This window comes from Lissotriton helveticus, chromosome 11 (genome assembly GCF_964261635.1).
Source record: "Lissotriton helveticus chromosome 11, aLisHel1.1, whole genome shotgun sequence".
NCBI classification, from domain to species: domain Eukaryota; kingdom Metazoa; phylum Chordata; class Amphibia; order Caudata; family Salamandridae; genus Lissotriton; species Lissotriton helveticus.
Window position 1 is genome coordinate 724,654,400 of NC_136072.1, and position 22,875 is coordinate 724,677,274.

Sequence of the window (22,875 nt, forward strand, 5' to 3'; positions counted from 1 at the left end):
CATTATAATTTGTGAAGTTTTGCATTCATTCCTGACATTTTTCACTTTTCCGTATGTTCATCAGAGAAATGGAGCAGCTAAATATGCTGACCTGCCCGTGTGGCACAGTTAGCTTGACAAGGTGGTTACACACAATGAACTCAAACCCATTAGACTCCCAAATGAGTGAGAGTGCTACAGGTGGAAAAATCAGAAAACCACTAAGTAGTTAATTCTAGTGAAAAAGACCGCTCTTAAACATCATAGCTGTTCAAGAAGCTAAGCGAAGCAGCCACCTGCAAAGTTAAAGACATGATGCACAAACATCTACAGGAGATAAGCCATGGACTTCAGAAGAGTGATGGCAAATTGCTGCAAAAGAAGTCTTCACATTTGAAATAAATCTCATAAATAAACATTAGGCATGGCTATGTATAAATGTGCTACCGAGGTTGCAGTGTGCAAAGATAACTGAGGCCAGTTTCAAAGGCAATATCACAGCCTCCGTTGGCATTAAAATATATTAAAATCTCCAATAAGAAATGTTGATTCAAACTTTTCAGTGCCAAAGCCGTTATAAATTAATCCGTTTTGAAGAGGTACTTTTGGTAGCTTCGAAAATATTAGCGCTAAGCATAGGCAATACACTGGTACCAAAATAACTGTTCTGATAGAGACTTCTAGCAGCAGATTTACACCTTTTGAATATTCCCCTAGCATCAGACTGAATCTGGGAGCTTTTCAACAGTACCTTTGTGCATCAGTATGTGGCGCCATGTGGCTCAGCACTGATGCTGTTCCACTCCATAAAATGACATTCGGAGCCTATATAGAGGCTACCCCAAGCGCTAACGTCACTTCCTTTTTTTTTTTTTTACACTAATACGGAGCTTTCTCTCATCTCTGTGAGACCCCTTTACCTCTTTAAAATTGGAAGACAGTGTGCTAGGGAATGGCACCTTCCAAAATGATATGCTTTAAATCTGGTAGAGCCTGTCACAAAAACAAATATCTGACACAGAACAACATCAGGTTTGCCTGTAGTGTCACATCCCTAAGGCCTGTAGAGGTTGCACGTCAATTATCCCGAAGTCTATCCGAGCCTGTGAGGCAAAAGTCTACATCACCAAGCACCGGAAGAGTCAGTGACTGGACTTCTCCAAGTCGAAAATTCAATCCCGTTCCAGATTCAGGGGTGGTCTTTGTCTCACTCAAAGTTGAGAGTCAAAGAAAAAATGCAAGAAATGTAAGTGGGCCGCTGCCGCTTCAAGCTACTCTCACTCTTTTGAGCTACTCTCACTCTTTTGAGATGGCACAAGGGTGGCTCCATTGCTCCATACTTCTCGATCTTGCTCCTGAAGTCAGTCGACATCAGAGCCTATCCTGCAACTTTTTCCAGAACAGCCTGAGTTTCTGGGGCCATCTGCCATGCCAAAACAGATCAAAGAGTTCCACAAGGCCATGCTCTGACTGTTTGGATCCTTGCCGACTCACTGTGGCACATCTTCGGAACCCACATAGCTGAGAGGTTCTCCCTCCGGAATACCTCCGGCAAGGTTCACCTTCTGCGCTGGTTTGACCCTCTGTGTCCACCATGGGACCACCTCAGGCTCCAGTTCCAACTACACCCCCAGCACCAAAATTCATGCTGGTTCCTGGAGCTTCGAAACTGACTTCTTCAACGCCGTAAAACGAGATACCCATTGTACTTTTTTGATTGCGAGTCAGTGCCAGTTTGACCTCGACCGAGACACCTCTTATCCACCAGTATTGCCATTTCCGTGCAAGGCCAAATTCAAAATGCCCACCCTGGCCAAGGTTCTTTCTATCTTGGAGACTGGATGGTGACATTGGACCTGCAGGACACTAGTTTTCTAATCTCCGTCCTCCCACAGATGCTCCCGGCAGTTCACAGCAGGCCGGGAGCACTTTCAGTTTGCCGTGCTCCCTTTCAGCCTCACCAGTAACCCTCATGAGTTCAAATTGGTGATAGCGGTGTTCTGTACCAATCTTCGGAAGGAGGGTTACCAGTCCTACCCTAACTCAATGGCATGCTGTTGAAGGTGGACTCACCACAGTTAGTTGCAGACCACCTCCAGATGATGGGGAACCTCCTTACACCTTTGGGGTTCTAAATGAACTTGCAGAGTCACTCCTGACTCCTTTGCAGGGGCTCCTCTTCAGCAGCACTATCATGGATATGTTGTGCTTTCCTTCAGACCAGCGAGTTCAGGACACTCAGGAGATGATCTTGATGTTCCAACCTCTATCCTGGATCTCAGTGAGACTGAGGCTTTTGGACTTACTAACCTGTTGCATCCCATTTGCCGAAAATGTCAGGTGGAACATGCAAGCTTTGCAGTGGGACTTAGTCTCAATGGGTTCAGCATCAAGGGAACATGCCAAATTCCATCCAGGTGTCTGAGGAGACTACAAAAGACATGCAGTAGTGGCTGTTTGACCTCAATTTGATCAGCGGCAGACCCCTCTCCTTATCCCGCTTTGAGTTGGCGATTATGATGAATGCATTGCTACTGAGTGGGTGGGGTCAACTGGAAAAGGGCAGATCAGAAGACCTTGGTCTCGAGCAGAGACCCGCCTCCACATCAGTTTGCTGGAGTTACATTCAATTTGCTTGACAGTGAAGGCCTTCTCCCCTCAATTAAGGGATAGCTGGTATGGTTCACATCGATAACACCACAGGCATGTGGTACTACAACAAGCAGGGTGGCGTACTGTGCCAAGAGGCTGTCCACCTCTGGGAGTTGGCTGAATCGTCAGAGTATCTCTCAGATGCTACACCACCTCACTGGATCATTAAAGGTCAGGGTGAGCCCTGGCTCGCTCTCTTTGTCACCACAGAGAACGTGCATTGTCAGCACTTTTGCCCCATGCAGGCTCTCTCTCGGAGATGCATTCCATTTTGTGTGGAGCATTGGACTGTTGTATGCCTTTCCACCACTATCTCTCCTCATCTCTGGAAAAGATAAAACAGCCAGGACAAAGTAATTCTAGTGGCTCCGTATAGGGCCAGGAGAGTGTGGCACCTGGAGCTGATGGCCTTGTGCATCCATCCTCCAATCAAGCTGCCACTTCCAGACGACCTCCTGTCACAACAGCAGGGTTGAGTCCTGCAGCTGAGCCAATACAACCTGCATCTCCATGCATAGAGATTGAGCGGCGGTAGTTGATTCGCTTTAACCTTCCTTCTGAGGTAGTTGATGTCATCTTAGGAGCTAGGTGTCCTTCAACGAAGTCTGTGTATGCTGGACGCTGAGACATGTGAAGTGCCTATCAGTTGTCCTGTTGCAGGCAAAACTGTTTAGCCAAGGAAAGAGTTGCTCTAGGCATAGTTAAAGGGCAGTTGTCGTTATTGAGCCCCGCCACAAAACACTATGGTCTCAATAGTCAGGTCAGTTGAGATGGTTGTTTTGCCCGCTCAGTCTTGCTGTATTTTTTAGTTTGAGCCATTCCACAGACCCTCCACCTTGGTTGGTACTACTTTGGTATCCATTTTCAAGTTGATGAATCTGTGGTTAGAAGTATCCATTAGAAGAACAAGTAACTTACCTTCAGTAATGCTCTTTCTAGTCAATGCTCTATTTAACTGCAGATTCCTCACTACCCTCCCACCCTCCATTTTGAGGTATGGTCACTTCCATCTAAAAGGGTCCCTCTCTAGGAATCTGCACACTTGCTAGTTCAATTTGCAGATGGGCTCCTCAGAAGAGTTCCTGAAAGAAACCGACATGAGTGGTATTTATATGCAGCTCCGTTTGTCACTTCCAGAGTGGAATAGTGTTGATGTGGAGTTGCACAGCACCACCTATCGGCATGCAGAAGCACGGCATTTGAGTTTTCCTGATCCAATCTAGCGCCTGGGTGAAAATCACAAGATGAGAATCTATAGTTAGAGGATCCACCAGAAAGAGCGAAGTACTTGTCCGAGGCATATGGGCTGCAGACCACACACTTTTGCATTAGATCAACATCTGGTGGTGGGCCCGGATGATTACACTTTGTTGTTGTCTTGGAAGAGTCTTTGTCTGCTAGGTGACTACTCCCTTAGACCGTAGTGCGCATGGGCATCGACTCCATCCTCAGATTGTTTTTTTCCGCCATCGGGCTCGGATGTGTTCATCGTTCGGTCCCGTTACCGATCTCTTTTCGAATCCATAAATCAACTAAAACATCAATATCGTCTTCGACACTGATTCCGGTCGCCTGCGTCGAAGAGAGGATCCACTTCTCCATTCCAGCGCTCATCGGGGCTGTTGGGCCTAACTGCGCCACTGGGCCTTTGGCTCTTGGAAAGAGCACCGTTCAAGAAGTGCCCTCAGTGTGGACACAAGTTTCCCCACACCGACCTGCATGAGGTTTGCAACCTGTGCTTGTCTCCAGAGCACGAGAGTCGAGACTGTGAGGCCTGCGCTTCGTTCCGGTCCAAGAAGACTATCAGGGACTGTCAAGCTCGAAGAGCTATGGAGCAGTCATCATCGTCGACACCAGACCTCATCATAGACGAGGCGCCGATCGAGGTAGACGTCGAAGAACAGCAAGAAGACGTCGCCTCCGGAGCAGAGTCCGCTTCCGGTGAAGAGGATCGATCCCAAGATAATGATCTTCTTCCAGCTGGTCAACAGGTCGTGAGTAAGAACGTCGACCCTGTTCACCCCCCCATACCGGCTTTGGTTCCATCCCCGCCTTCGGGTCCGGGTGCGCACCGATCAAAACCTTCCGACGCCCCGTCTTCGGGCTCGGCAGCGAAGAGTATTAAAAAGCCTCCAGTCGGCTCGGCTCGAGTCAGACTGTTGGTCCCGAAAAGCAGAAAGTGCTTAGGCCGAAGTTAACACCGGCACCGACACACCCATCAATGCCGAAAGTTACCGAACCGAAACCAAGTTCGGCACCGAAAGAGGTTCCGAAACCAAGTTCGGCACCGAAAGATGTTCTAAAAGTTACCAAAATAAAGACGACTCCGGTAACTAAAAAAGCGGACCCAAAAGCGGTTTCCATACCGAAACACTCTTCGGCATTAAAAACGGACGAGTCTAAACACTCCACAGCCAAAGCTTCGATCCAAAAAGCACAGATCCAAATAAAAAGATAGAAAAGTCTTCGGAACTGAAATCAAGACCTGTTTCCAAGACAATAGACACTGTGAAAACTAAGCCTGAGGGTACCAAACCACATAAATAGGGCCCGAAAAAGGATTTACCTATAGAAGAGCTTTTCCAGCGTGATGTAAGGCAAAAGACTCTAAAAATTCATCCAAACACTGGAAAGGTGAAAACAGTGCCTGAAAAGAGGAAAATGGACTGTCCTAAACCATCTCCTGTTCCTCCAAAGAAGCATGTTCAGACTTCCCCTACAAGACTTCCTTCACCAGAACTAGAAATACTAGCAGATATTTCTCCTGTGCACTCACCAGCTAGCACACATAGTATAATACCACAAGAAGGGGATTATGGGGATTCATACTCACAACAAAGTTATCAGCAACTAGATGACATTAATGACCCAGATGACATGACTGGATCATCAGGTGACCCATGGGAAGATTACAATGCACCAGATCTACCACAAGACGAGGCATACCCGTCTAGGCCATCTCCACCAGATAACACCATTGGGTTCACACAACTCATCCATAGAGCAGATACTTTTCATGGTGAAGACCTGCATACAGATCCAATAGAAGAGGATTTTCTTATGGATACACTGTTAACGTCACATAAAACCACTACCACACTTCCAATACTTAATGGAGTGGTAAGACACGCACCAGAAATATTTAAAGATCCAGTTAGGGCCAGGGTAATTAACCCCAGACTGGAAAAGAAATATAAAGCAACTCCCTCTGATCCTGCATACATTAAGGGGCAGTTGCCACTAGACTCGCTGGTAATGTCAAATGCGAGAAAAAGAGTCAACTCGCAAACAACAGGGGATGCTCCACCCCCTGACAAAGAATCAAAACTTTTAGATGCTTCAGGGAAACGCACACTATCACAAGCTGCTAATATATGGAGGATTGCTAACACTCAAGCTCTGTTAGCAAGATATGACAGAGCTCATTATGATGAGCTAGAGTCACTCATGCAACACCTGCCAGAACAATATAAAGCTAGGGCTGCTGATTTAATACAAGAGGGAAAAGTTATAACTTATACCTTCATAAGATGCGCGCTAGACACTGCAGACACAGCATCTAGAGCAGTAGCAGGGGGTATTGTTGTGTAGACATGCATGGCTAAGAATCTCTGGCTTCAAACCAGAAGTACAAGCCAGTATATTAAACCAACCATTTGACCAACAACATCTTTTCGGTCCAAATGTAGACAGTGCACTAGAAAAGATGAAGAAAGAAACGGATACCGCAAAATCAATGGGAGCTTTACAAACACAACCCCATAGACCTTCCTTTCGTCGCTCCTCGTATCGTATAGAGGCGCATCAAAGGGTTTTCAAACTGATAACACCTCCTCTGCTTACAAACAGCCCAACCAAACCTCACCCAGTAAGGGATACTATAGAGGAGGGTATAGAGGAAACAACAATAAGGGCAGAGGCAACAACAATCGCAACGCCTCTACTCCCAAACAGTGACTTCCCTTCCATCCCCCCAGACCATTCCACTCCGGTCGGGGGAAGATTACAACAGTTCCTACCTGTCTGGAACTCCATCACCACAGACAGGTGGGTGAGACAAATAATTCAGTCAGGTTATTGCCTGGAGCTCACTTCCACTCCTCCAACAATACCACCCAGACAACGTCCTATGTCACAAGAACACCTCTTACTATTAAGGCAAGAGGTGGAAGCACTACTGCAAAAGAATGCAATAGAACCAGTACCAAAGCAACATCAAAACAAAGGAGTTTACTCCCTTTATTTTCTCATACCCAAAAAGGACGGGTCTCTCAGACCAATTCTAGATCTAAGACCCCTAAACCAGTACATACACTCAGACCATTTTCATGTGGTCACATTACAACAAGTTTTACCGTTGCTAGAGAAAGGCGACTTCCTTGCCACATTAGACCCCAAGGACGCCTACTTCCACATTCCCATTCATCAGTTTCACAGAAAGTACCTAAGGTTCGTGCTAGAAGGTCAGCACTACCAATTCAAGGTGCTCCCCTTCGGAGTGACAACAGCACCTCGAGTATTCACAAAGTGTCTAGCAGTAGTAGCAGCACACTTAAGAAGGGACAACATTCATGTTCCTATATCTGGACGACTGGCTAATAAAATCCAAGTCATACAACCAATGCGTCCAGCACACGCATCCAACAATCTGCCTGCTGCACAAGTTGCGGTTTACAGTGAATCTAAAGAAATCACATCTACAACCGTCCCTATGTCAGCAGTACCTAGGTGCCACAATAGATACCTCCAAGGCAATAGCGTACCCCAACTTACTGAGAATACAAGCTATGCAGAATCTCATCAAAACATTCCAAGAACAACACTCACTACAAGCTCGAGTGTTTATGCAGTTAATAGGAATGATGCGGTACAAAAGGGGGTGGTGATGGACGTTAATAGGAATGATGGCATCTTGCATTTTCATATTACCATACGCAAGACTACAAATGCGACCCATACAAGAATGCTTGGCAGGTCAGTGGAATCAGGCTCGACAGGAAATAACAGATCTGGTGGTGGTAGACGACCGGACGCATCGCTCTCTGCAATAGTGGAACAACAAAAACCTTTCAAAGGGCCGGCCGTTTATAGAGCCAGTTCCACAAATAATACTGACCACAGACGCATCTCTAACGGGATGGGGAGCGCACTTACAAAGTCACACAGTACAAAGTATGTGGACAATAAAACAAAAGGTACTCCACAAAAATTATCTGGAGTTACTATCAATCTTTCAAGCTCTAAAATCGTTCCAACATTACATATAAAACAAAGCTGTACTAGTCCGGACGGACAATATGACAGCAATGTATTACATTCAAAAGCAAGAAGGAACACACTCCCTTCAGCTCTCCCGGCTGGCGCAGAGCATTTGGAGATGGGCCATTCCTCAAAACATTTATCTGTTAGCAGAACATCTACCAGGAGTTCACAATCAATTGGCAGATCTGTTAAGTCATCAGAGACAACAGATACATGAATGGGAGCTGCATACTCGGGTTCTTCAGCCATTTTTTCAAATGTGGGGACAACCAGAGATAGATCTGTTTGTCACACAAAGCAACTCCAAATGCCTAAGCTTCGCCGCCAGATTTCCGCACCCATTATCCAAAGGCAATGCGGTATGGATGAACTGGTCAAACAAATTTGCGTACGCTTTTCCACCTCTCCCACTAATTCCATTAGTGGTACGGAAACTAAGGCAACATTCTCTCACATTGATTCTAATAGCACCAACGTGGGCAAGACCGCCGTGGTACACAACACTACTGCAGATCTCTGTAGTACCACATCAGAAATTAAAACTCTCCCCACATCTACTAACACAGAACCATGGAGAGATTATGCATCTAGACCCAATGCAGCTCAATCTAGCGATTCGGCTCCTGAGGTCTTAGAGTTTGGATATCTAAATTTACCTCCGATTTGCATGGATGTCATTAAAAAGGCAAGACGTCCTACCACTAGAGCATGTTATGCAGCAAAATGGAAACGATTTGTTATCTATTGCACAGATAACAATGTGAAGCCCTTAAATGTTTCTATACAAAACATCATATGCTATCTCTTACATCTGCAAAGATCTAATTTAGCATACTCTTCAATTAGATTACATCTTGCTGCTATAGCGGCATATCTACAAAACAGACATTTGTCCTTGTTTAGGATACCTGCAATAAAAGCGTTCATGGAAGGACTTAAACGAATAATTCCTCCAAGAATACCACCTTCTCCAGTATGGAATTTAAATATTGTTCTTCCAAGACTTATGGGTCCACCCTTTGAACCACTGCATAAGTGTGAGTTACAGTTTCTTACAAGGAAGGTTGCGTTTTTAGTAGCAGTCACATCACTAAGAAGAGTGAGTGAGATCCAGGCATTAACAATTCAAGAACCATTTATACAACTGCATCATAATAAAGTGGTTCTCAAGACAAATCCAAAGTTTCTGCCGAAAGTAATTTCACCGTTCCATCTCAACCAATCCATTGAGTTGCCTGTATTTTTTCCACAACCAAAAACAGTTGCAGAAAGGGCTCTTCACACACTAGATGTAAAGAGAGCGATTCTATACTACATAGATAGGACAAAACCTTTTCGTAAAACTAAACAACTTTTTGTGTCCTTTTCACCTCCACATAAAGGCAATCCAATTTCTAAATCAGGCATCGCCAGATGGATTGTTAAGTGTATTCAGATTTGCTACCAAAAAGTGAAACGCACTTTATCCATTCCTCTTAGGGCTCATTCTACCCGTAAGATAGGAGCATCTATGGCACTCTTAGGAAACATACCATTAGATGATATCTGTAAAGCAGCTACATGGTCTACTACGCACACATTTACAAAACACTACTGTGTAGATGTGCAGGCAAAACAACAAGCAAGTGTGGGCCAGGTTGTACTCAAGACATTATTTCAAACTACTGCAACAGATGTGGGTGACCGCCGCTAAGGAAGAAACTGCTGTGCAATCTATGCAAAAGTGTGTTGTCTGCAGCCCATATGCCTCGAACGGAAAATGCTACTTACCAGTATGCATCTGTTTTTGGCATGTAGGGCTGCAGAACCACACACGCCCACCCGCCTCCCTGGCTGCCTATATCTGTTCCAGTATTATCTTATTTAGATACACAATACATGGTCATCCTTATCTGTAATCATACAACTCCATCATTTGCCCAATGGCGAACACAACATGAGAATGGAGTCGATGCCCATGCGCACTACCGTCTAAGGGAGGAGTCACCTAGCAGACAAAGACTCTTCCAAGACAACAACAAAGTGTAATCATCCGGGCCCACCACCAGATGGTGATCTAATGGAAAAGTGGGTGGTTCTGCAGCCCTACATGCCAAGAACAGATGCATACTGGTAAGTAGCATTTTCCTTATCCCACATCTATAATCTTATTTGCTGAGCATCAGTAGTGCACTAAAACTATTGTGCTTTGCTTAATTGTGTTGGTAGTTAAACGCTCATCTGTGGTTAATAGCCCAAGGCCCATCTATCATTAGATTGAAAAGTGTGTAAATTTATTAGGATGTTACTTTAGTCTCTGCTTTAACATGAACTCGTTTCTAATGGTTTTCGGTTTTCAACAGCCTTCCTCACTAACCGACAGGAAGCCAAGCCGCTCGGGTTCTGTGGTGCTGCCCTACATCATGTCATCCACCCTCCGGAGACTGTCAACTACTTCTGTCATCTCCACATCATCTACATCATCTGACAGCACTTCTTCCAGACCTGGATCTGATGGGTTTGTTTTGATCATTTTTTTTTACTATATGTGCATTGTCCCTATTATAAGGCGGCTGCTAGTACCCTAGTGTGTGTGCATTTACCTTCTTGGCTGCCTGCAAAACCTCAAATCCTTGTCCCCAATAACTAATTGCAAGACTTGCCAACATACACTTTCCTACTCATCCGATCAATGGAACAATACTCATTCATGAGTCCGATTGTGAGAATCTTTCATGAAAGTAGAGCATTCTCTATAAGTGGTCCAGTTATATGGAATGATTAATAGATCATTTTAGATTTGTTCCACATGCGGTCAATTTAGGCAGCCCCTGAATATATAGCTATCCAACATAACATGCCAGATGTAGATATCCTACCTCCTTTCCCAAATTCATTTTTCTCACTTACTCTGCCTCTTTTTGCTTGAAAAAAGTAGTAATTTCTTTTGAACTGTTGCTTGAAAATTACTTTTTCCCTTCTCATGTCACCTGCAAGCATCAGCTTGTTAACCAGTAATGCCAACTGTATTGTGGAACTACGAAACCACGTGTCAAGACCTCACACACACCACCCAGATTTTGTTGCATAGGGTTCATACAGACATACACTCTTCAACCAAGTGCACAATGTTTTGTACTATGATGTCTTATTAGGTGATGTTACATGCCGTACAATGCTAGTAAACATAAGCCATGTGGACTTTCCTCTGGAATAGTACCTCCCACTACTACACAAACATAATTAATCTGGCACAAATTATATTGAAACATTCTGTTTATTCTGTCTGTTTTTCTGTGTGAATTTTTGAATTCCTGCATGGGTACATTTCCCAGTAGTTTCTAGACTGCTTAGCTTTTTCCAAATTTGAATTGTTTGTCACTGTGATTTGACTATGTATGCAGTGCTGTGAACTATTTGCGCTCTGCACCATGCTAGAAGTGCATGTCTTTGCTCAGTTTCTGTCAGTAGCGGCTGGGAGGGAATGGGGGTGGCGGGTGCCGGGGAAGGACAAGATATTTAAAAAAAAAAAAATACCACTTACCTCTTAGTCCGGCCTTGTCTCTCCTGTGCTTATCTGCGAGTCCCCGAACCAGGAAGCACACAGGCTCCCCTAAGCCAATCACAGCGCTGCAATGCAGTGTTGTGATTGGTCTAAGCACTGTGGTTCAGCACTTAGACTGGGACAGGGATCCTGTGCATGTTCCCCAGCAGGCTGTGCATTACAGCCTGGTGGAGGCCATGCAAAATGCGCATGACTGTTTTTCCGGCCCAAGAGGAGCTTTGAGGAATACAACAGTAGATGTTGGCTATTTTTGAGAGAGGGATCAATTTTGACTTAATGGGTACTGTTGTATAGGAATGATGTGAGCATTGCTAGAGCAGTGTCGATAATGACTCCTGAGAAAGACCGTCTTTGAATGGGCACCTGGTGGTGTTAAATGCTGCAGAAAGATGAAGACCTTGGTCACAGGCAGAGAGGAGCTTTTATGTTGTGTTTAGCAGGTTTGTATTGGTGCTTCTTCAACGCCTAAATTCAGACTGGAGGTCACTATTGTGGCCATTGGACTTAGGAATGGGAGAAGATATTAGGCTGGAGACTGCTAGGATTTCCTTGTCAGCACATGGGAGGCTTGAGATTGGCCTATGATTCAACAGGATAACCGATTCCGTAGTCAGTTTCTTTAGGATGGATGTAATGATTGCATATTTGAGAACCTGGGGGATTTCCCCACTAGCTAAGGAGCTACAAGATTATTGATCTTCAGTACGACTGCAGAGAGGCCCATTTGTCAATATTCCTTTCAATGGCTGATCAATCAAAGTGGGAAGAAACGTTTTCACAACCTAGATGGGTGTTTAGTTAATATAACACTGATGGAAGAAGCAAAAATGAACTGGCAGCCTTTTGTTTCTAATTGTGTTACTTGAACTTGGAGGTCATGGTAAAACAGGAAATATATTGCAGAGTAGTCATACAGGTTTGTTCATAAATTAATGAAGGATGACTTGGCCCGATATCGGGTATTGTTGCCAAAAGATCTGAAAGCATGCTTTCACCGATTGAGATCAGGTTTGGCCCATTTGTCTAGGAGAAAAAACATTCCTTTATGTGAGCAGCAGCGGCCCATCCCCTGCCAAAGTGGCGGGGTGGGCCGATAGAGGGAGGGGGGTATAGGGGGGGGCGGGCGGGGGGATGGGGTAATTGGGGGGAGACAAAATAAAAAAATTAAAAACTTACCTGATCACCACCTCTTCCGCTGTCCACTCCATCGCGCTCTTCCTGCATCTGAGACAGGCTCCCAGACTGCACTGCAGCCAATCATGACGCTGCAGCATAGCAGCATCAGGATTGGCCTGGGCGCTATGACTTCGTGCTCCCAGGTAGACTGGGAGCCTGTGCCTGCTTTCTCCAGCTGGGGCTGGAGAAAGCTTCACTGCGCATGAGATGGTTGGCCAGCCTGAAACTGTCGTCCAAAAGCCTCATGTGCTGTGAAGGGACAAAGGAGTGCACTAGTACTTCCCCACCACAGTGTCATCCCCCTGGACCCTTCCCCAAGACTCCACAGAGTCCTGGAGGTGGGTCCAGGGGGATTAAAATAAAACAATAATACAACTGGTTCAAAACCCGTTTTATTATAGTTTTATTTGCCGGTGGTGAGGGGGCGGTGTTCTTCCACTCTAATAGTGGGGCCGCCGCTGTGTGTGAGACATCTGCCTTTCTGGCCCAATTTAGAGATGATCTTGGGAAGGTATTGTTTTACCTTGCTGATCGGACTATTTAGAGAACTAGGAGAACAAAATCACACACAGGCAACTATATAACCTAGTAGTGGGCTCGGTTACATTTTTCGACAGTATAGGGATTATAGAGCATCAGTCTTTAACAAGGCAGCAATTTTTCATTCATACTTCCCTCATTAATAATGTCTGCTTGCTCTGCTACTGTCCTGTAGCACTTAATGTATGTGCACCAGTAATTAAATCCACTATCCAGTGCTGATCTTCTCCTAGGAAAAACTAGCCTTAACTAGTGCAGCATCTCAAATCGATTGAAGCACAAACTTGAATCGCTAATTTCTTTTTTTGGATCTGCCATGGTGTACTGTTGTTACTGTTCTTCTTTGATATGGCACATTGTGTTATGTGTGATGTGTGTTAAACAAAAACTAGAGGAGTATATCCTTGTAATTCATTCTTCCAGCTTATAAAATTCGTTTGGTGGGCCCTTTTTGAATCAGTTTACAGTTCTCAAATATTTTTTTGCCCAAAATCCAATAAATTAGGCTGTGGCCAGTCTCCTACTATCCACTAGCAGATTTCAATATTTAGTCCTACTGATCTTCCACAAAGCTCCGCTCTAGTTTGTTTCTTTAGCCCCTCATCTTCTGTGTCTTTTCGCGCTCCATGTGTTATGTTACTGGTTGTGTTTTACAAGAACATGTCTCTGTAATGGGATGTTATAAATGTTTTTATATGTTCTGTGTCATGTCATGGACACAGGTCGATTCTTGAGCCTTTGGTTGAAAGAAGAGCATCTGTAATTTCAAGAACGGAAGACATTCCCATCAAAGACGAAAGCGATAATCGAATCAGCAAGTTCAAGAGGAAAGAATGGAATGTCAGCAAGTCACAGGTTATTGTGGAGAAGCAGGCAGAGTCTGACCGGTCTTCAGAAATGGTAAGAATCTCACATAACAAATTAAGGAGATTAAAGCTTTTTTGTATTTCCGATGTGGAATGAATAAAATAGGGCAGCAATACGATTATTATAAATCCTGTCCAAAGAAATACATAATTCTCTATATTTCAACCTGCCAGAAAATATGTTTTGGAGAGATGAGTTTGTATCATTTCTGAAACAAAATTTGGAGCCTACCTAGATACTTTTTCAAGGAGAAAGATCTTGTGATTTCTAAATATCTTTAGAAATCTAAAACTAAGCCAACATTTTACATTAAGGTCCATATGGATAGAAAAAGGACTCATAGAAGCTTTCAGATGAAATGCTTTTTAGCAGTGGATGGACATCTATATTCAAATGTCCCTCACAATAGTCATGGGGCCACATTTTACAAACCAAAACTACTTTTTACATAATCGGGGATATCAAATTTAAGACTGCTGTCCATTTGTTACCCCATTTGACAGGCGACCACCACAACCCAGATCCTCACAAACTTGATCCCCAGTTAGCTTTCCTGTTGTGCACACTTTCTCAGTTAGCTTTCATGTCTTTTAACCTCATCTACCCAATCGACTTCACAGCCTGCACCTTGTACAGTCCTCTTTTTATCAAATCTTTGTTCACATTCCTTAGCACCTCCAGATTCTGCATTGTCATATTTCCTACCTACTTGGTTTTACATTCCCTTATTCTGCCCAACCTATACTCTCATTCATTTTTCCCCTACTCTTCATCTGAATTGCCTCCAGTATTATTCAGTTTTTACAGCTTCCTTCCTTCCTTTGTTCATTTTTCTATATTCCGCCTCTCTCCATACCCATTCTTCCTTCTGTTATACACTCATCTTCCTTTCTCTAAAGATTGTGTTGAGTTCTCTGCTGTGCTGGTTTTTAATCACACAAACCTAGCTAGAACCATCATAGCACTGTTAAAGGCTAAAGGCAAAGATATATTCAACGAGTGATTGGTGGGTTCTGAGAGTGGTATTGAAAATAGGTCAGGGGTCTTCTGTGGTGGAGGGGCATACCAAGTGTCAAGTAAAAATCAGTATTACAGATTCACCACTCTCCACAAAGCCGAGCTATCCCTGAGCGAACAAGCAGCCAATAACTGTTCCAAGGCCTCACTTTTAAGGGCTTTTTTCCGGGTCATACAGGCAGCATGGTACAGACTTAATCACACACACTAAGAAGAGGGGAGAGGTAATATCCCCCTACTCCGACCTCCCCAATTAAATGACTATCACAGACACAGAGTAGGGAAATGCAATACAGCAGTGGCACATGCTTCGTGAAAAATACTGCCCTCACTCACAAAATTGTGACATGCTTCATTATTGGGCTTGCTTCAATACACCCCTGCGCAGACAGACGCTTGGGGTGGAGCAAAGAGGAGGGGAAAACAATACAAACGTCAAAGTTGGGCTCATCGAAGAAAAGTGCAGTGAAGGTTAAAACTAGCTTGGAAGTGTCCTCTCGCGAAATTGTATTCCTGTGCCCCCCGGCTAGGTCTAAAAATGTGAAGGATGGTGGTGATAGGAAAAGATAAAGATTTCCTTTACCCCTCATTACTGCCAAAGTGTCGACACGTTCACCAATTCACTAAAGTAAAGGAAAAAACGCTTACCAGCGATGGATGTTTGGTGAATATTGTTTCACTTTGAATGTCTGGTCCGATTAGGGACTGAGTGTTGATAATTAACACCAAATTGGTTAGAATGGGTACCTAGGTGGTGCAGGGTTGCTTTGTGAGATGGGAGTATTTAATACTCAAGCTTCTTGATGAGTGATTATGTTCCCCCTTTGTGTCTTTCCCCAACAGAATACCCAGTGTGTGTTATTCAGAGTAACCCTCTTCTTGGAAGTAACACATTCCAAGAATACTTAATTCAGGTTGACTAATAGAAACATTTGCAATTGCGGCAGCAAATGTTTCAAAATTTTGTGTGACAGATGCACATTCCTTCTGGGTTTTTGATCCTTTAGCTTTTTTCTGATCCACCTGACAGTGTAATATCAGACAGAGCTACATTACATACATTTGAAGTGCCAACATAGACTCTTAGTATCATAGGTTATAACTTCGATAATGCATTAAGCATTATATTACATTCTTACTTACCTCGCAGGCCAGTCCCATATGCTACAATTCACATAGACACAGCAGACCTTACTACAGGTCATGAGATGACCCTACTATATAATTCTTCTTGTGTGTGATTTATTGCTGATCATGTAATTCTACAACAGCCACAGGATTTTCATAATTTTCCGTTGACAGAAGATATGCTCTGAGTGGGTGTCAAAAGCCTGTCGGCCTGGCTGCATTTTTTATCATACCAGAGTCACAAGTTCATCATTTCATTGCAATAAATTGGGTCTTGCTTGCATTCTTTCAGTTTTGGCGCCTGCACTTTCATTGTCGTATTGCCACACAATGCTTCACCAGTGTTAAAGCAATAGTCACAAATTTGTGGTTGTTTTTAGGAATATCTTTCACATAGCCAAGTGGTGCATAAACCTGGTACACTTAAAGTGTAGGCACACTTAAAGTGTATTAATTTGTGCCTGTTTCCAAAGGGCATACGTTTAACACCTCTACAACTATGTTTCCTGGCATTTTGCTTCGGATTTTGTACCAGAGCTATGTTATGCAAATTTGTAGAGCGCACTATCGCCTGTTAGGGTATCTTGGTGCTGAGCAGGTGCAATTCTTGCTAAGCCTAGGGTCTAGTGGTTCTCCTAGTGATGTATGAGAATTCATGGAAAAACAAAATTGAGAAATCACATAGAAGGAAACCCAATTTTAAGAAAAGTCAAAAAAATCATAAATTAATGTAAACATTTTAAATGAAAGATACTTTTAGGGAACATTCCAAACTCAGATTAAAATTGGAAGAAAAGTTGTTGAGGGTTTTTTAGTGGTCAGGAATGAGTGTTGGGAAGGGGGGTTTGAGATCAGGAATGGTTGGAGTTTAGGGGTAATAAGGGTTTTTTGGGGTTCAGGGATTGGCAGAGGTTAGGGCTCAGTGATGTGTAATGTGTTTAGGGGCAGTGAAGGGTTTATAGGATTCAGGAATGGGTGAACTTTAGGGTTGGTGATTAATTTGTAGGGTTCAGGGATGGGCCCAGTTTAAGGGTAGAAATGGGGTTTAGGGTTCAAGGATGGGTGGAGTGTAGGTGTGCTGAGGGCTTTTCAGGGGCAAGTATGGATGGTGTCTTGGGTTTGTGAGGGGGTCAGGAATGAATGGTGGTTAGGTGTGGTGAAGGGTCAGCGTGTTTAAACACATCCAAATTTGACAGGGTATAAGATATAATTATGAAGTACTATCCCCTGAAGTAAAGTACTGCAGTAAATGCCTCAGGTAAAAAAAATGTTGAAAGGAATACCTAAAATAATTGCAGTTACTCCTTAAATAATACGCATGCAAAAGCCAATCTCTGATTTGGGGTCTATGAAATGGTAAATGCCATTTATCCAGCAAATTTCCATTAAACAGTTTTTGAAATGGTTTTTCAGTAATGGCATTCCACAAAATAATTTTTCTTTGAATTCACGTACAACCCCGATTAGAAACACAATTTATTCAGCTTCTTGCAGAATACAAGAAGTGAGGAGTAGGCAGTGTAGCAACATGACATTCCATGCTGTAGGACCAATGTATGAAAGGCTGACCTCCAGGTCTGGTTTTTCATATGCATTGGATGTTTGCAAGTAGGAGTCTGGATGAGTGGAGGTGTCATGAATGTTTGTGAAAGGAGATGCAATTGTTGAGGTATTCTGAGCCAGTGTTATATACTGCCTGGAAACTGTGGGTGAGGAGTTTGAATTATGCTTGTTTGTGTTTGGGGAGCAAGTGGAGCTCCTTCAGGTGTGGTGTGGTATGATGTGAGTGCAGCATAGGAGGTTGAGAGTGCTTCTGGCCATCAAGTTCTGAGTAGTCTACAGTCTTCTGGTAAGTTTTTTGTTGACCCCAGCAAAGAGGGTGTTTTCGTAGTCCAGCTTGCCTGTGATGAGTGCATGTGTGACAGTTTAACAGGTGCTGATTGGAAATTGTTTGAAAATCGTCCTCAACATCTTCAGGGTATGGAAACATGAGGCATTGACAGCGTTGACTTGGGCAGTCGTGTCGAGTTTGCTATATATGACGATCCAAAAGTTCTTGGTGTGGGTGTTGATGGTGGAGCTAGGGGGTGGTCCTAGCTCTGCTGTCCACTAGGTCGAGTCCCAGGGTGAAGTGCTCTTCCTGACAATCACGATTTCAGTTGTATCGGTTTTCATCTTCAGACAATTTGTCTTCATCCACTGAGTGATTTCAGTCATACAAGCATTAAAATTGATCCAGGTGGAGGGAGAGTGCGGTGTGTTTACAAATAAACACCTCTACAGATGATTTTTTCGAAAGTCCTTATCCCCTCCTTCTTTTGGCCATTGATAACAAGTACCTAACGTTTGTTTGTTTTTATTAGTTTTGCTTCACTGTTAATTGTGTTTCAATTCCCTTTCACCAAATACTTTTTAGCTTATTTCCACTCACGTATGACTTAGAATTTTGCGTTTGAACTTGTATTCCTTTTTCTTCTCACCAATGACCTTTGGCATAATTGTCTTAACCTCTGACTTTTTAACCAAATTCCCCCACTGAAGATTTCCACCCTCAAGAGCACCTCAATGTCTTTGAAGAGACCTTGAGAGCACTAAATATGACCCATAGTTTTGCAAATTCACTATACTTTTTAACATTATTTGCTCTGTAAAACCTCACTCCCTACTCCCTGAAACTGTCCCATGGAATTAACTCTTTCTTTACTCCCCCTGTACCACTACTAAATCTTTCTCTTCATCTTACCATTAATAGAACCACTAGCTGTATCTAGAGTCTGGATCCATCTTCCCTTCCACTTTCTTTCTAGCTTTTAGCAAGAATGATTCACGTTTGCAATTGTCAGTCTTTAATTTAAAAAAAGATATCTCGATTGTTCTGTTGACCGACATCTCAGCTTTCCCTTTTCTCCAGAACCCTCAAGTGGTTGGTGATCACTTGGCTTACCTGCCCCCACTCGTCTTTCAACCTTTGCACACTACTGCAGTCTGTCAGTCAGTCAGTCAAATGGTCTTTATTCGGATATAAAATATCCATAAAAGTATAAGTCATCACTGACAATATTCATATAACATACATTCATCAATATCAATAAGAATACAAAAAGATTAAAAAACAGGATAGGACAATAATCTAACAATCAATAAATAAATAGCATTATGGTCACCTCCAGTCAATGCATCTGCCACTTATGCATGTCTCCAGCTTAGGCGCCACAAACACCTTTTCATCATCATCATTCTCCTTGAACTCTGCAGTATTTGGTAAAGTCAACAGTCGGCCACGCATATGACCCTTGTTTTCTTCAGTAACGAGCAAAGTTCTTGGCTTTCACCGCCATCTTTCACTGCCTTTATTACTCTACGTGCTCCAAAGTTCTGTCTTCTCTTGGGACATCAATTGATTTTCTGCTGCCTGGCCTTTCTTTAACTTAAGTTTGTTATCGTGCACCACTTACATTCTGGTCTTTTACACCATACCTCTTCTCTAAAGAAAATCTTTGAATACCTCTGTAAACATTGGATGGTTCTCTGATGCTACATTAATCTGAACTGGAAATAATCTTGTTATTGGGTTCATCGGCCCCTTCTATCCTACCATACCCCTATCATCTTTCATTCAGACACCATGACACTTTACCAAACCACCTGTAGACTAAGCATCCATTTTAAGTAAGTTTGAGCTGGCAGTCCTTCATGATCTCCACCATCACAGCTGCTGGATTCCAGCTGCTAAATAGTAGAAAATTGCTAGAACCTCATCCTGGCGACAAAGCTTCTGATCAATGCATTGGTCTTGTTTAAGCTGCACTACTCCTGGAGATTACTAAGGAAGCTCCCTCAATATGCATTTTCTTACAAAAACAACATCATTAGCATTGCTGTGAGAACTCTGCACAGACTTCCCAGATCTTCACCTTCCACAATCTACTGACATTCAGCAGGACAGCTGCCTGCCAAACACAGGGCACCGTAAAACTGCCAGTATTGAAAGCCATTTGCTGCATTCTGCTCCCTATCTCGCATCTCTGATCAGTCTTCACATCCCACGTTGTTCCCTGTAATCAGAGAACCGTCATCTATAAAGTGTGCCCGCTCCTGGTTCAGATGCTTCAAACAGCTCTGTCTTGCACATCCAATCTAGCCACCATTCCTAGTACGGTTCAAAAGTGTTCTCAAACCCCAACTTCTTGAACTCAATAGCCCAGGCACATGACAAATCCATTGAAAGCCCAGGCTTGTGAGAAATCAATTTACTTCATATTGTTAATATTATTGTTATATGCATTTGTAGAGAGCTCAGTATGCCATTAGTTTGGCATTGTAGAGTTTTTTCTTACTAAACCCTGCTCCGATGGCCACTACTGTGTAAATAGGTAATCTTGTAAATAGATTAGAATTGTATGTCATGAAAAGTTGTGTTGGAGTCTCACTGTTCAAAACACAGTGTGCCATCAGTTTGTTTTTATATATGACTGTTTATCACAAAACCAACTCATCTTTGAAATCAGCCTTTTATCCCAAGTACCCTCAGGTGATCTTGTATTCCAAATACCACTGACCATTAACTTATTCCAACTTGTCTTCACCTACGATGGTGTATCCCGATCTTCCCTGGCAGCTGGACCGTTTATTGATTCCACCAACCCAAAGACCTGGAAACCACTGTAGATGGCTGGCAATTTGGCCTCGTTCTCCCTCACTTAGGACCTGTTGTCTAAATCAGTCCGCACCTATGACCTTTATTCTAATTCTGTCTTCCCTATGTTCTTTTTCCCTAATCCCATTACCAGACCTCTAACCTTTCATCTACTCATCTACCTGCTCTACAAGCATGTAGGTGTATTCGTAAAGGTTTCCTAGCTCAACTCTGTTCCTGCAGGGTTAACCATATTGTGAGGATCTGCTGTGCCATTAACAGACTGCTGATTAAATGCGTCTTGCCCCCGTACCTTTTTGCCCTTTCATTTGAAATTTATATGATTGAAGAAACTGAATTAACCATAAATACACCACAAATAAGCCATAAATGTACCATTTAATGTTTGTAATGCTCAAATCCGGGCCATGTATCTCTAAAATGGAACACAAGCAAACAATTGACAAACTAATGTATGCAACTAAAGTGTCTCTCACAAAGAGGTAGCCTCTCATCAACCTACCCTACTGATTATATGTCTCCTATCTGTCCTGTGAACCTCCAGCCAATCAGTTTTTGTCATTGGTAGGTCCCCGCCGCCTTGCCATTTGCTTCCTTTTAAGCCTATATTTTAGGCCCTATACTGTGGTGTCTGGGGAAATGATTTGAGCACAGAGCTGCATAGCATCATATTTATTAATCCTGCTCTGAATCAGAAATACTTGCTGTGAGGCAGAACTTCCTTTTCTTAATGGCACATGGTATGTGATTTTCAGGTTTGCACAACATAGCACCTTAGAAGTGAGGGACTGCTGAATCTGAAAACCTTTATCGCACCGTTGTGCCATATTATGAAAAGAATGCTGACCTCATGGACGCATGTCCAAACCTAAATAAGGCAGGGATGGGCTCCATTGCTGTGATTTCCTGTGCCAAATGGAATTCCTGCGACTTAAATGGATAGGCTCAATGGATAATGCTAGGACAAATATAGTATGCCACAGTCCCCTTTAAGTAACTAAGTAGTGATGCATTCTTTCCTCCTTTGCCAAGTGGAGGATTTCATGGCATCCCAAAAATAGCACTCTCTGTGGAAAATTAAATATGAATTCCACAATTCGTTCTCGTACAATGTGTCTAAACTGTGGAACACCCTCCCTCTGCAGATGCGAGATAATTCCAACCTAACTAGCTTCCGGAAACAGCTCAAAACCCTTCTGTTTAATAAATAGTAACCTTCTGAGGGTATCTTTTGTTTTTCAGCGCCTGGACGCCTCAGGGCAACTGTAGCGCTTTATAAATTCCATTTTCATTTCATTTCATTTCACAAGATTCTCAAGAAAATAACCAAAAATAGCACAGTGAAGTCTAAATAAAATGTATGAGTTCAGGTTAATGTTTTTGTGTTCCTTTCGGAAGGCTTTGGCCAAAGTGCAAGTTAATGTTTTGAACGTGCCCAGCCTCGATATAATAAATAGGTCACCGCTTGTGCAACACCTGATGAAAGCATTACTGAAAGCTTGGAGCATTGGGATTTCATAATCTTGAAAGCTGACCTTTAATAAAAGATGCAGCTATTTGCACTGGACTTTAGGCTACACATATTGTAAATGTATGCATCCGCCCTTCAAGTATTTCTCTCTGTTGCTGTGATGTTTATTATCCTTATAAGTAGATCTGAGCACCTGGCGTTACAAGGACACCCTTACAGAACAAACTGTGGTAGTCAGATGTGGCTTCATTGACGGGAAAGGCAGATGAGGAATTTTGGAAATAAATGTATGGGGACGAGTTGCAGAAAGGGTGCACTGTCCACTCCATGCTGCTTTGTCCATTAAAGTAGCTCCATAACCACATGCTTTATCAAGTTTTCTTTACCGTCCTGCTGTAAAACATCAATGCCTACCTCATTTTCTAGCCACCCTAATTCCTTCTAGAATCTACACCCACAAATCTTTATTCTGAAACCCTAGATTACTTAACTAAAAATGTTCTCTCCCCTGGAAGTGTGCCAAGACATCCTCTGAAAGATGCGTGGCCCAGGTCTTAACCCTTACTAAAACCCCACCCCAGT

General features: G+C 43.1%; 1 protein-coding gene across 1 annotated transcript in view; it reads left to right on the forward strand.

The window, feature by feature from the left end:
- Positions 1-22,875, forward strand: part of DOCK5 (dedicator of cytokinesis 5) — an 852,732-nt gene that overhangs the window by 764,878 nt on the left and 64,979 nt on the right. The window contains exons 48-49 of the mRNA XM_078666602.1: positions 10,236-10,390; positions 13,876-14,053. Coding sequence (XP_078522728.1) covers positions 10,236-10,390; positions 13,876-14,053 — 333 coding nt within the window. The remainder of the gene's footprint in view (positions 1-10,235; positions 10,391-13,875; positions 14,054-22,875) is intronic.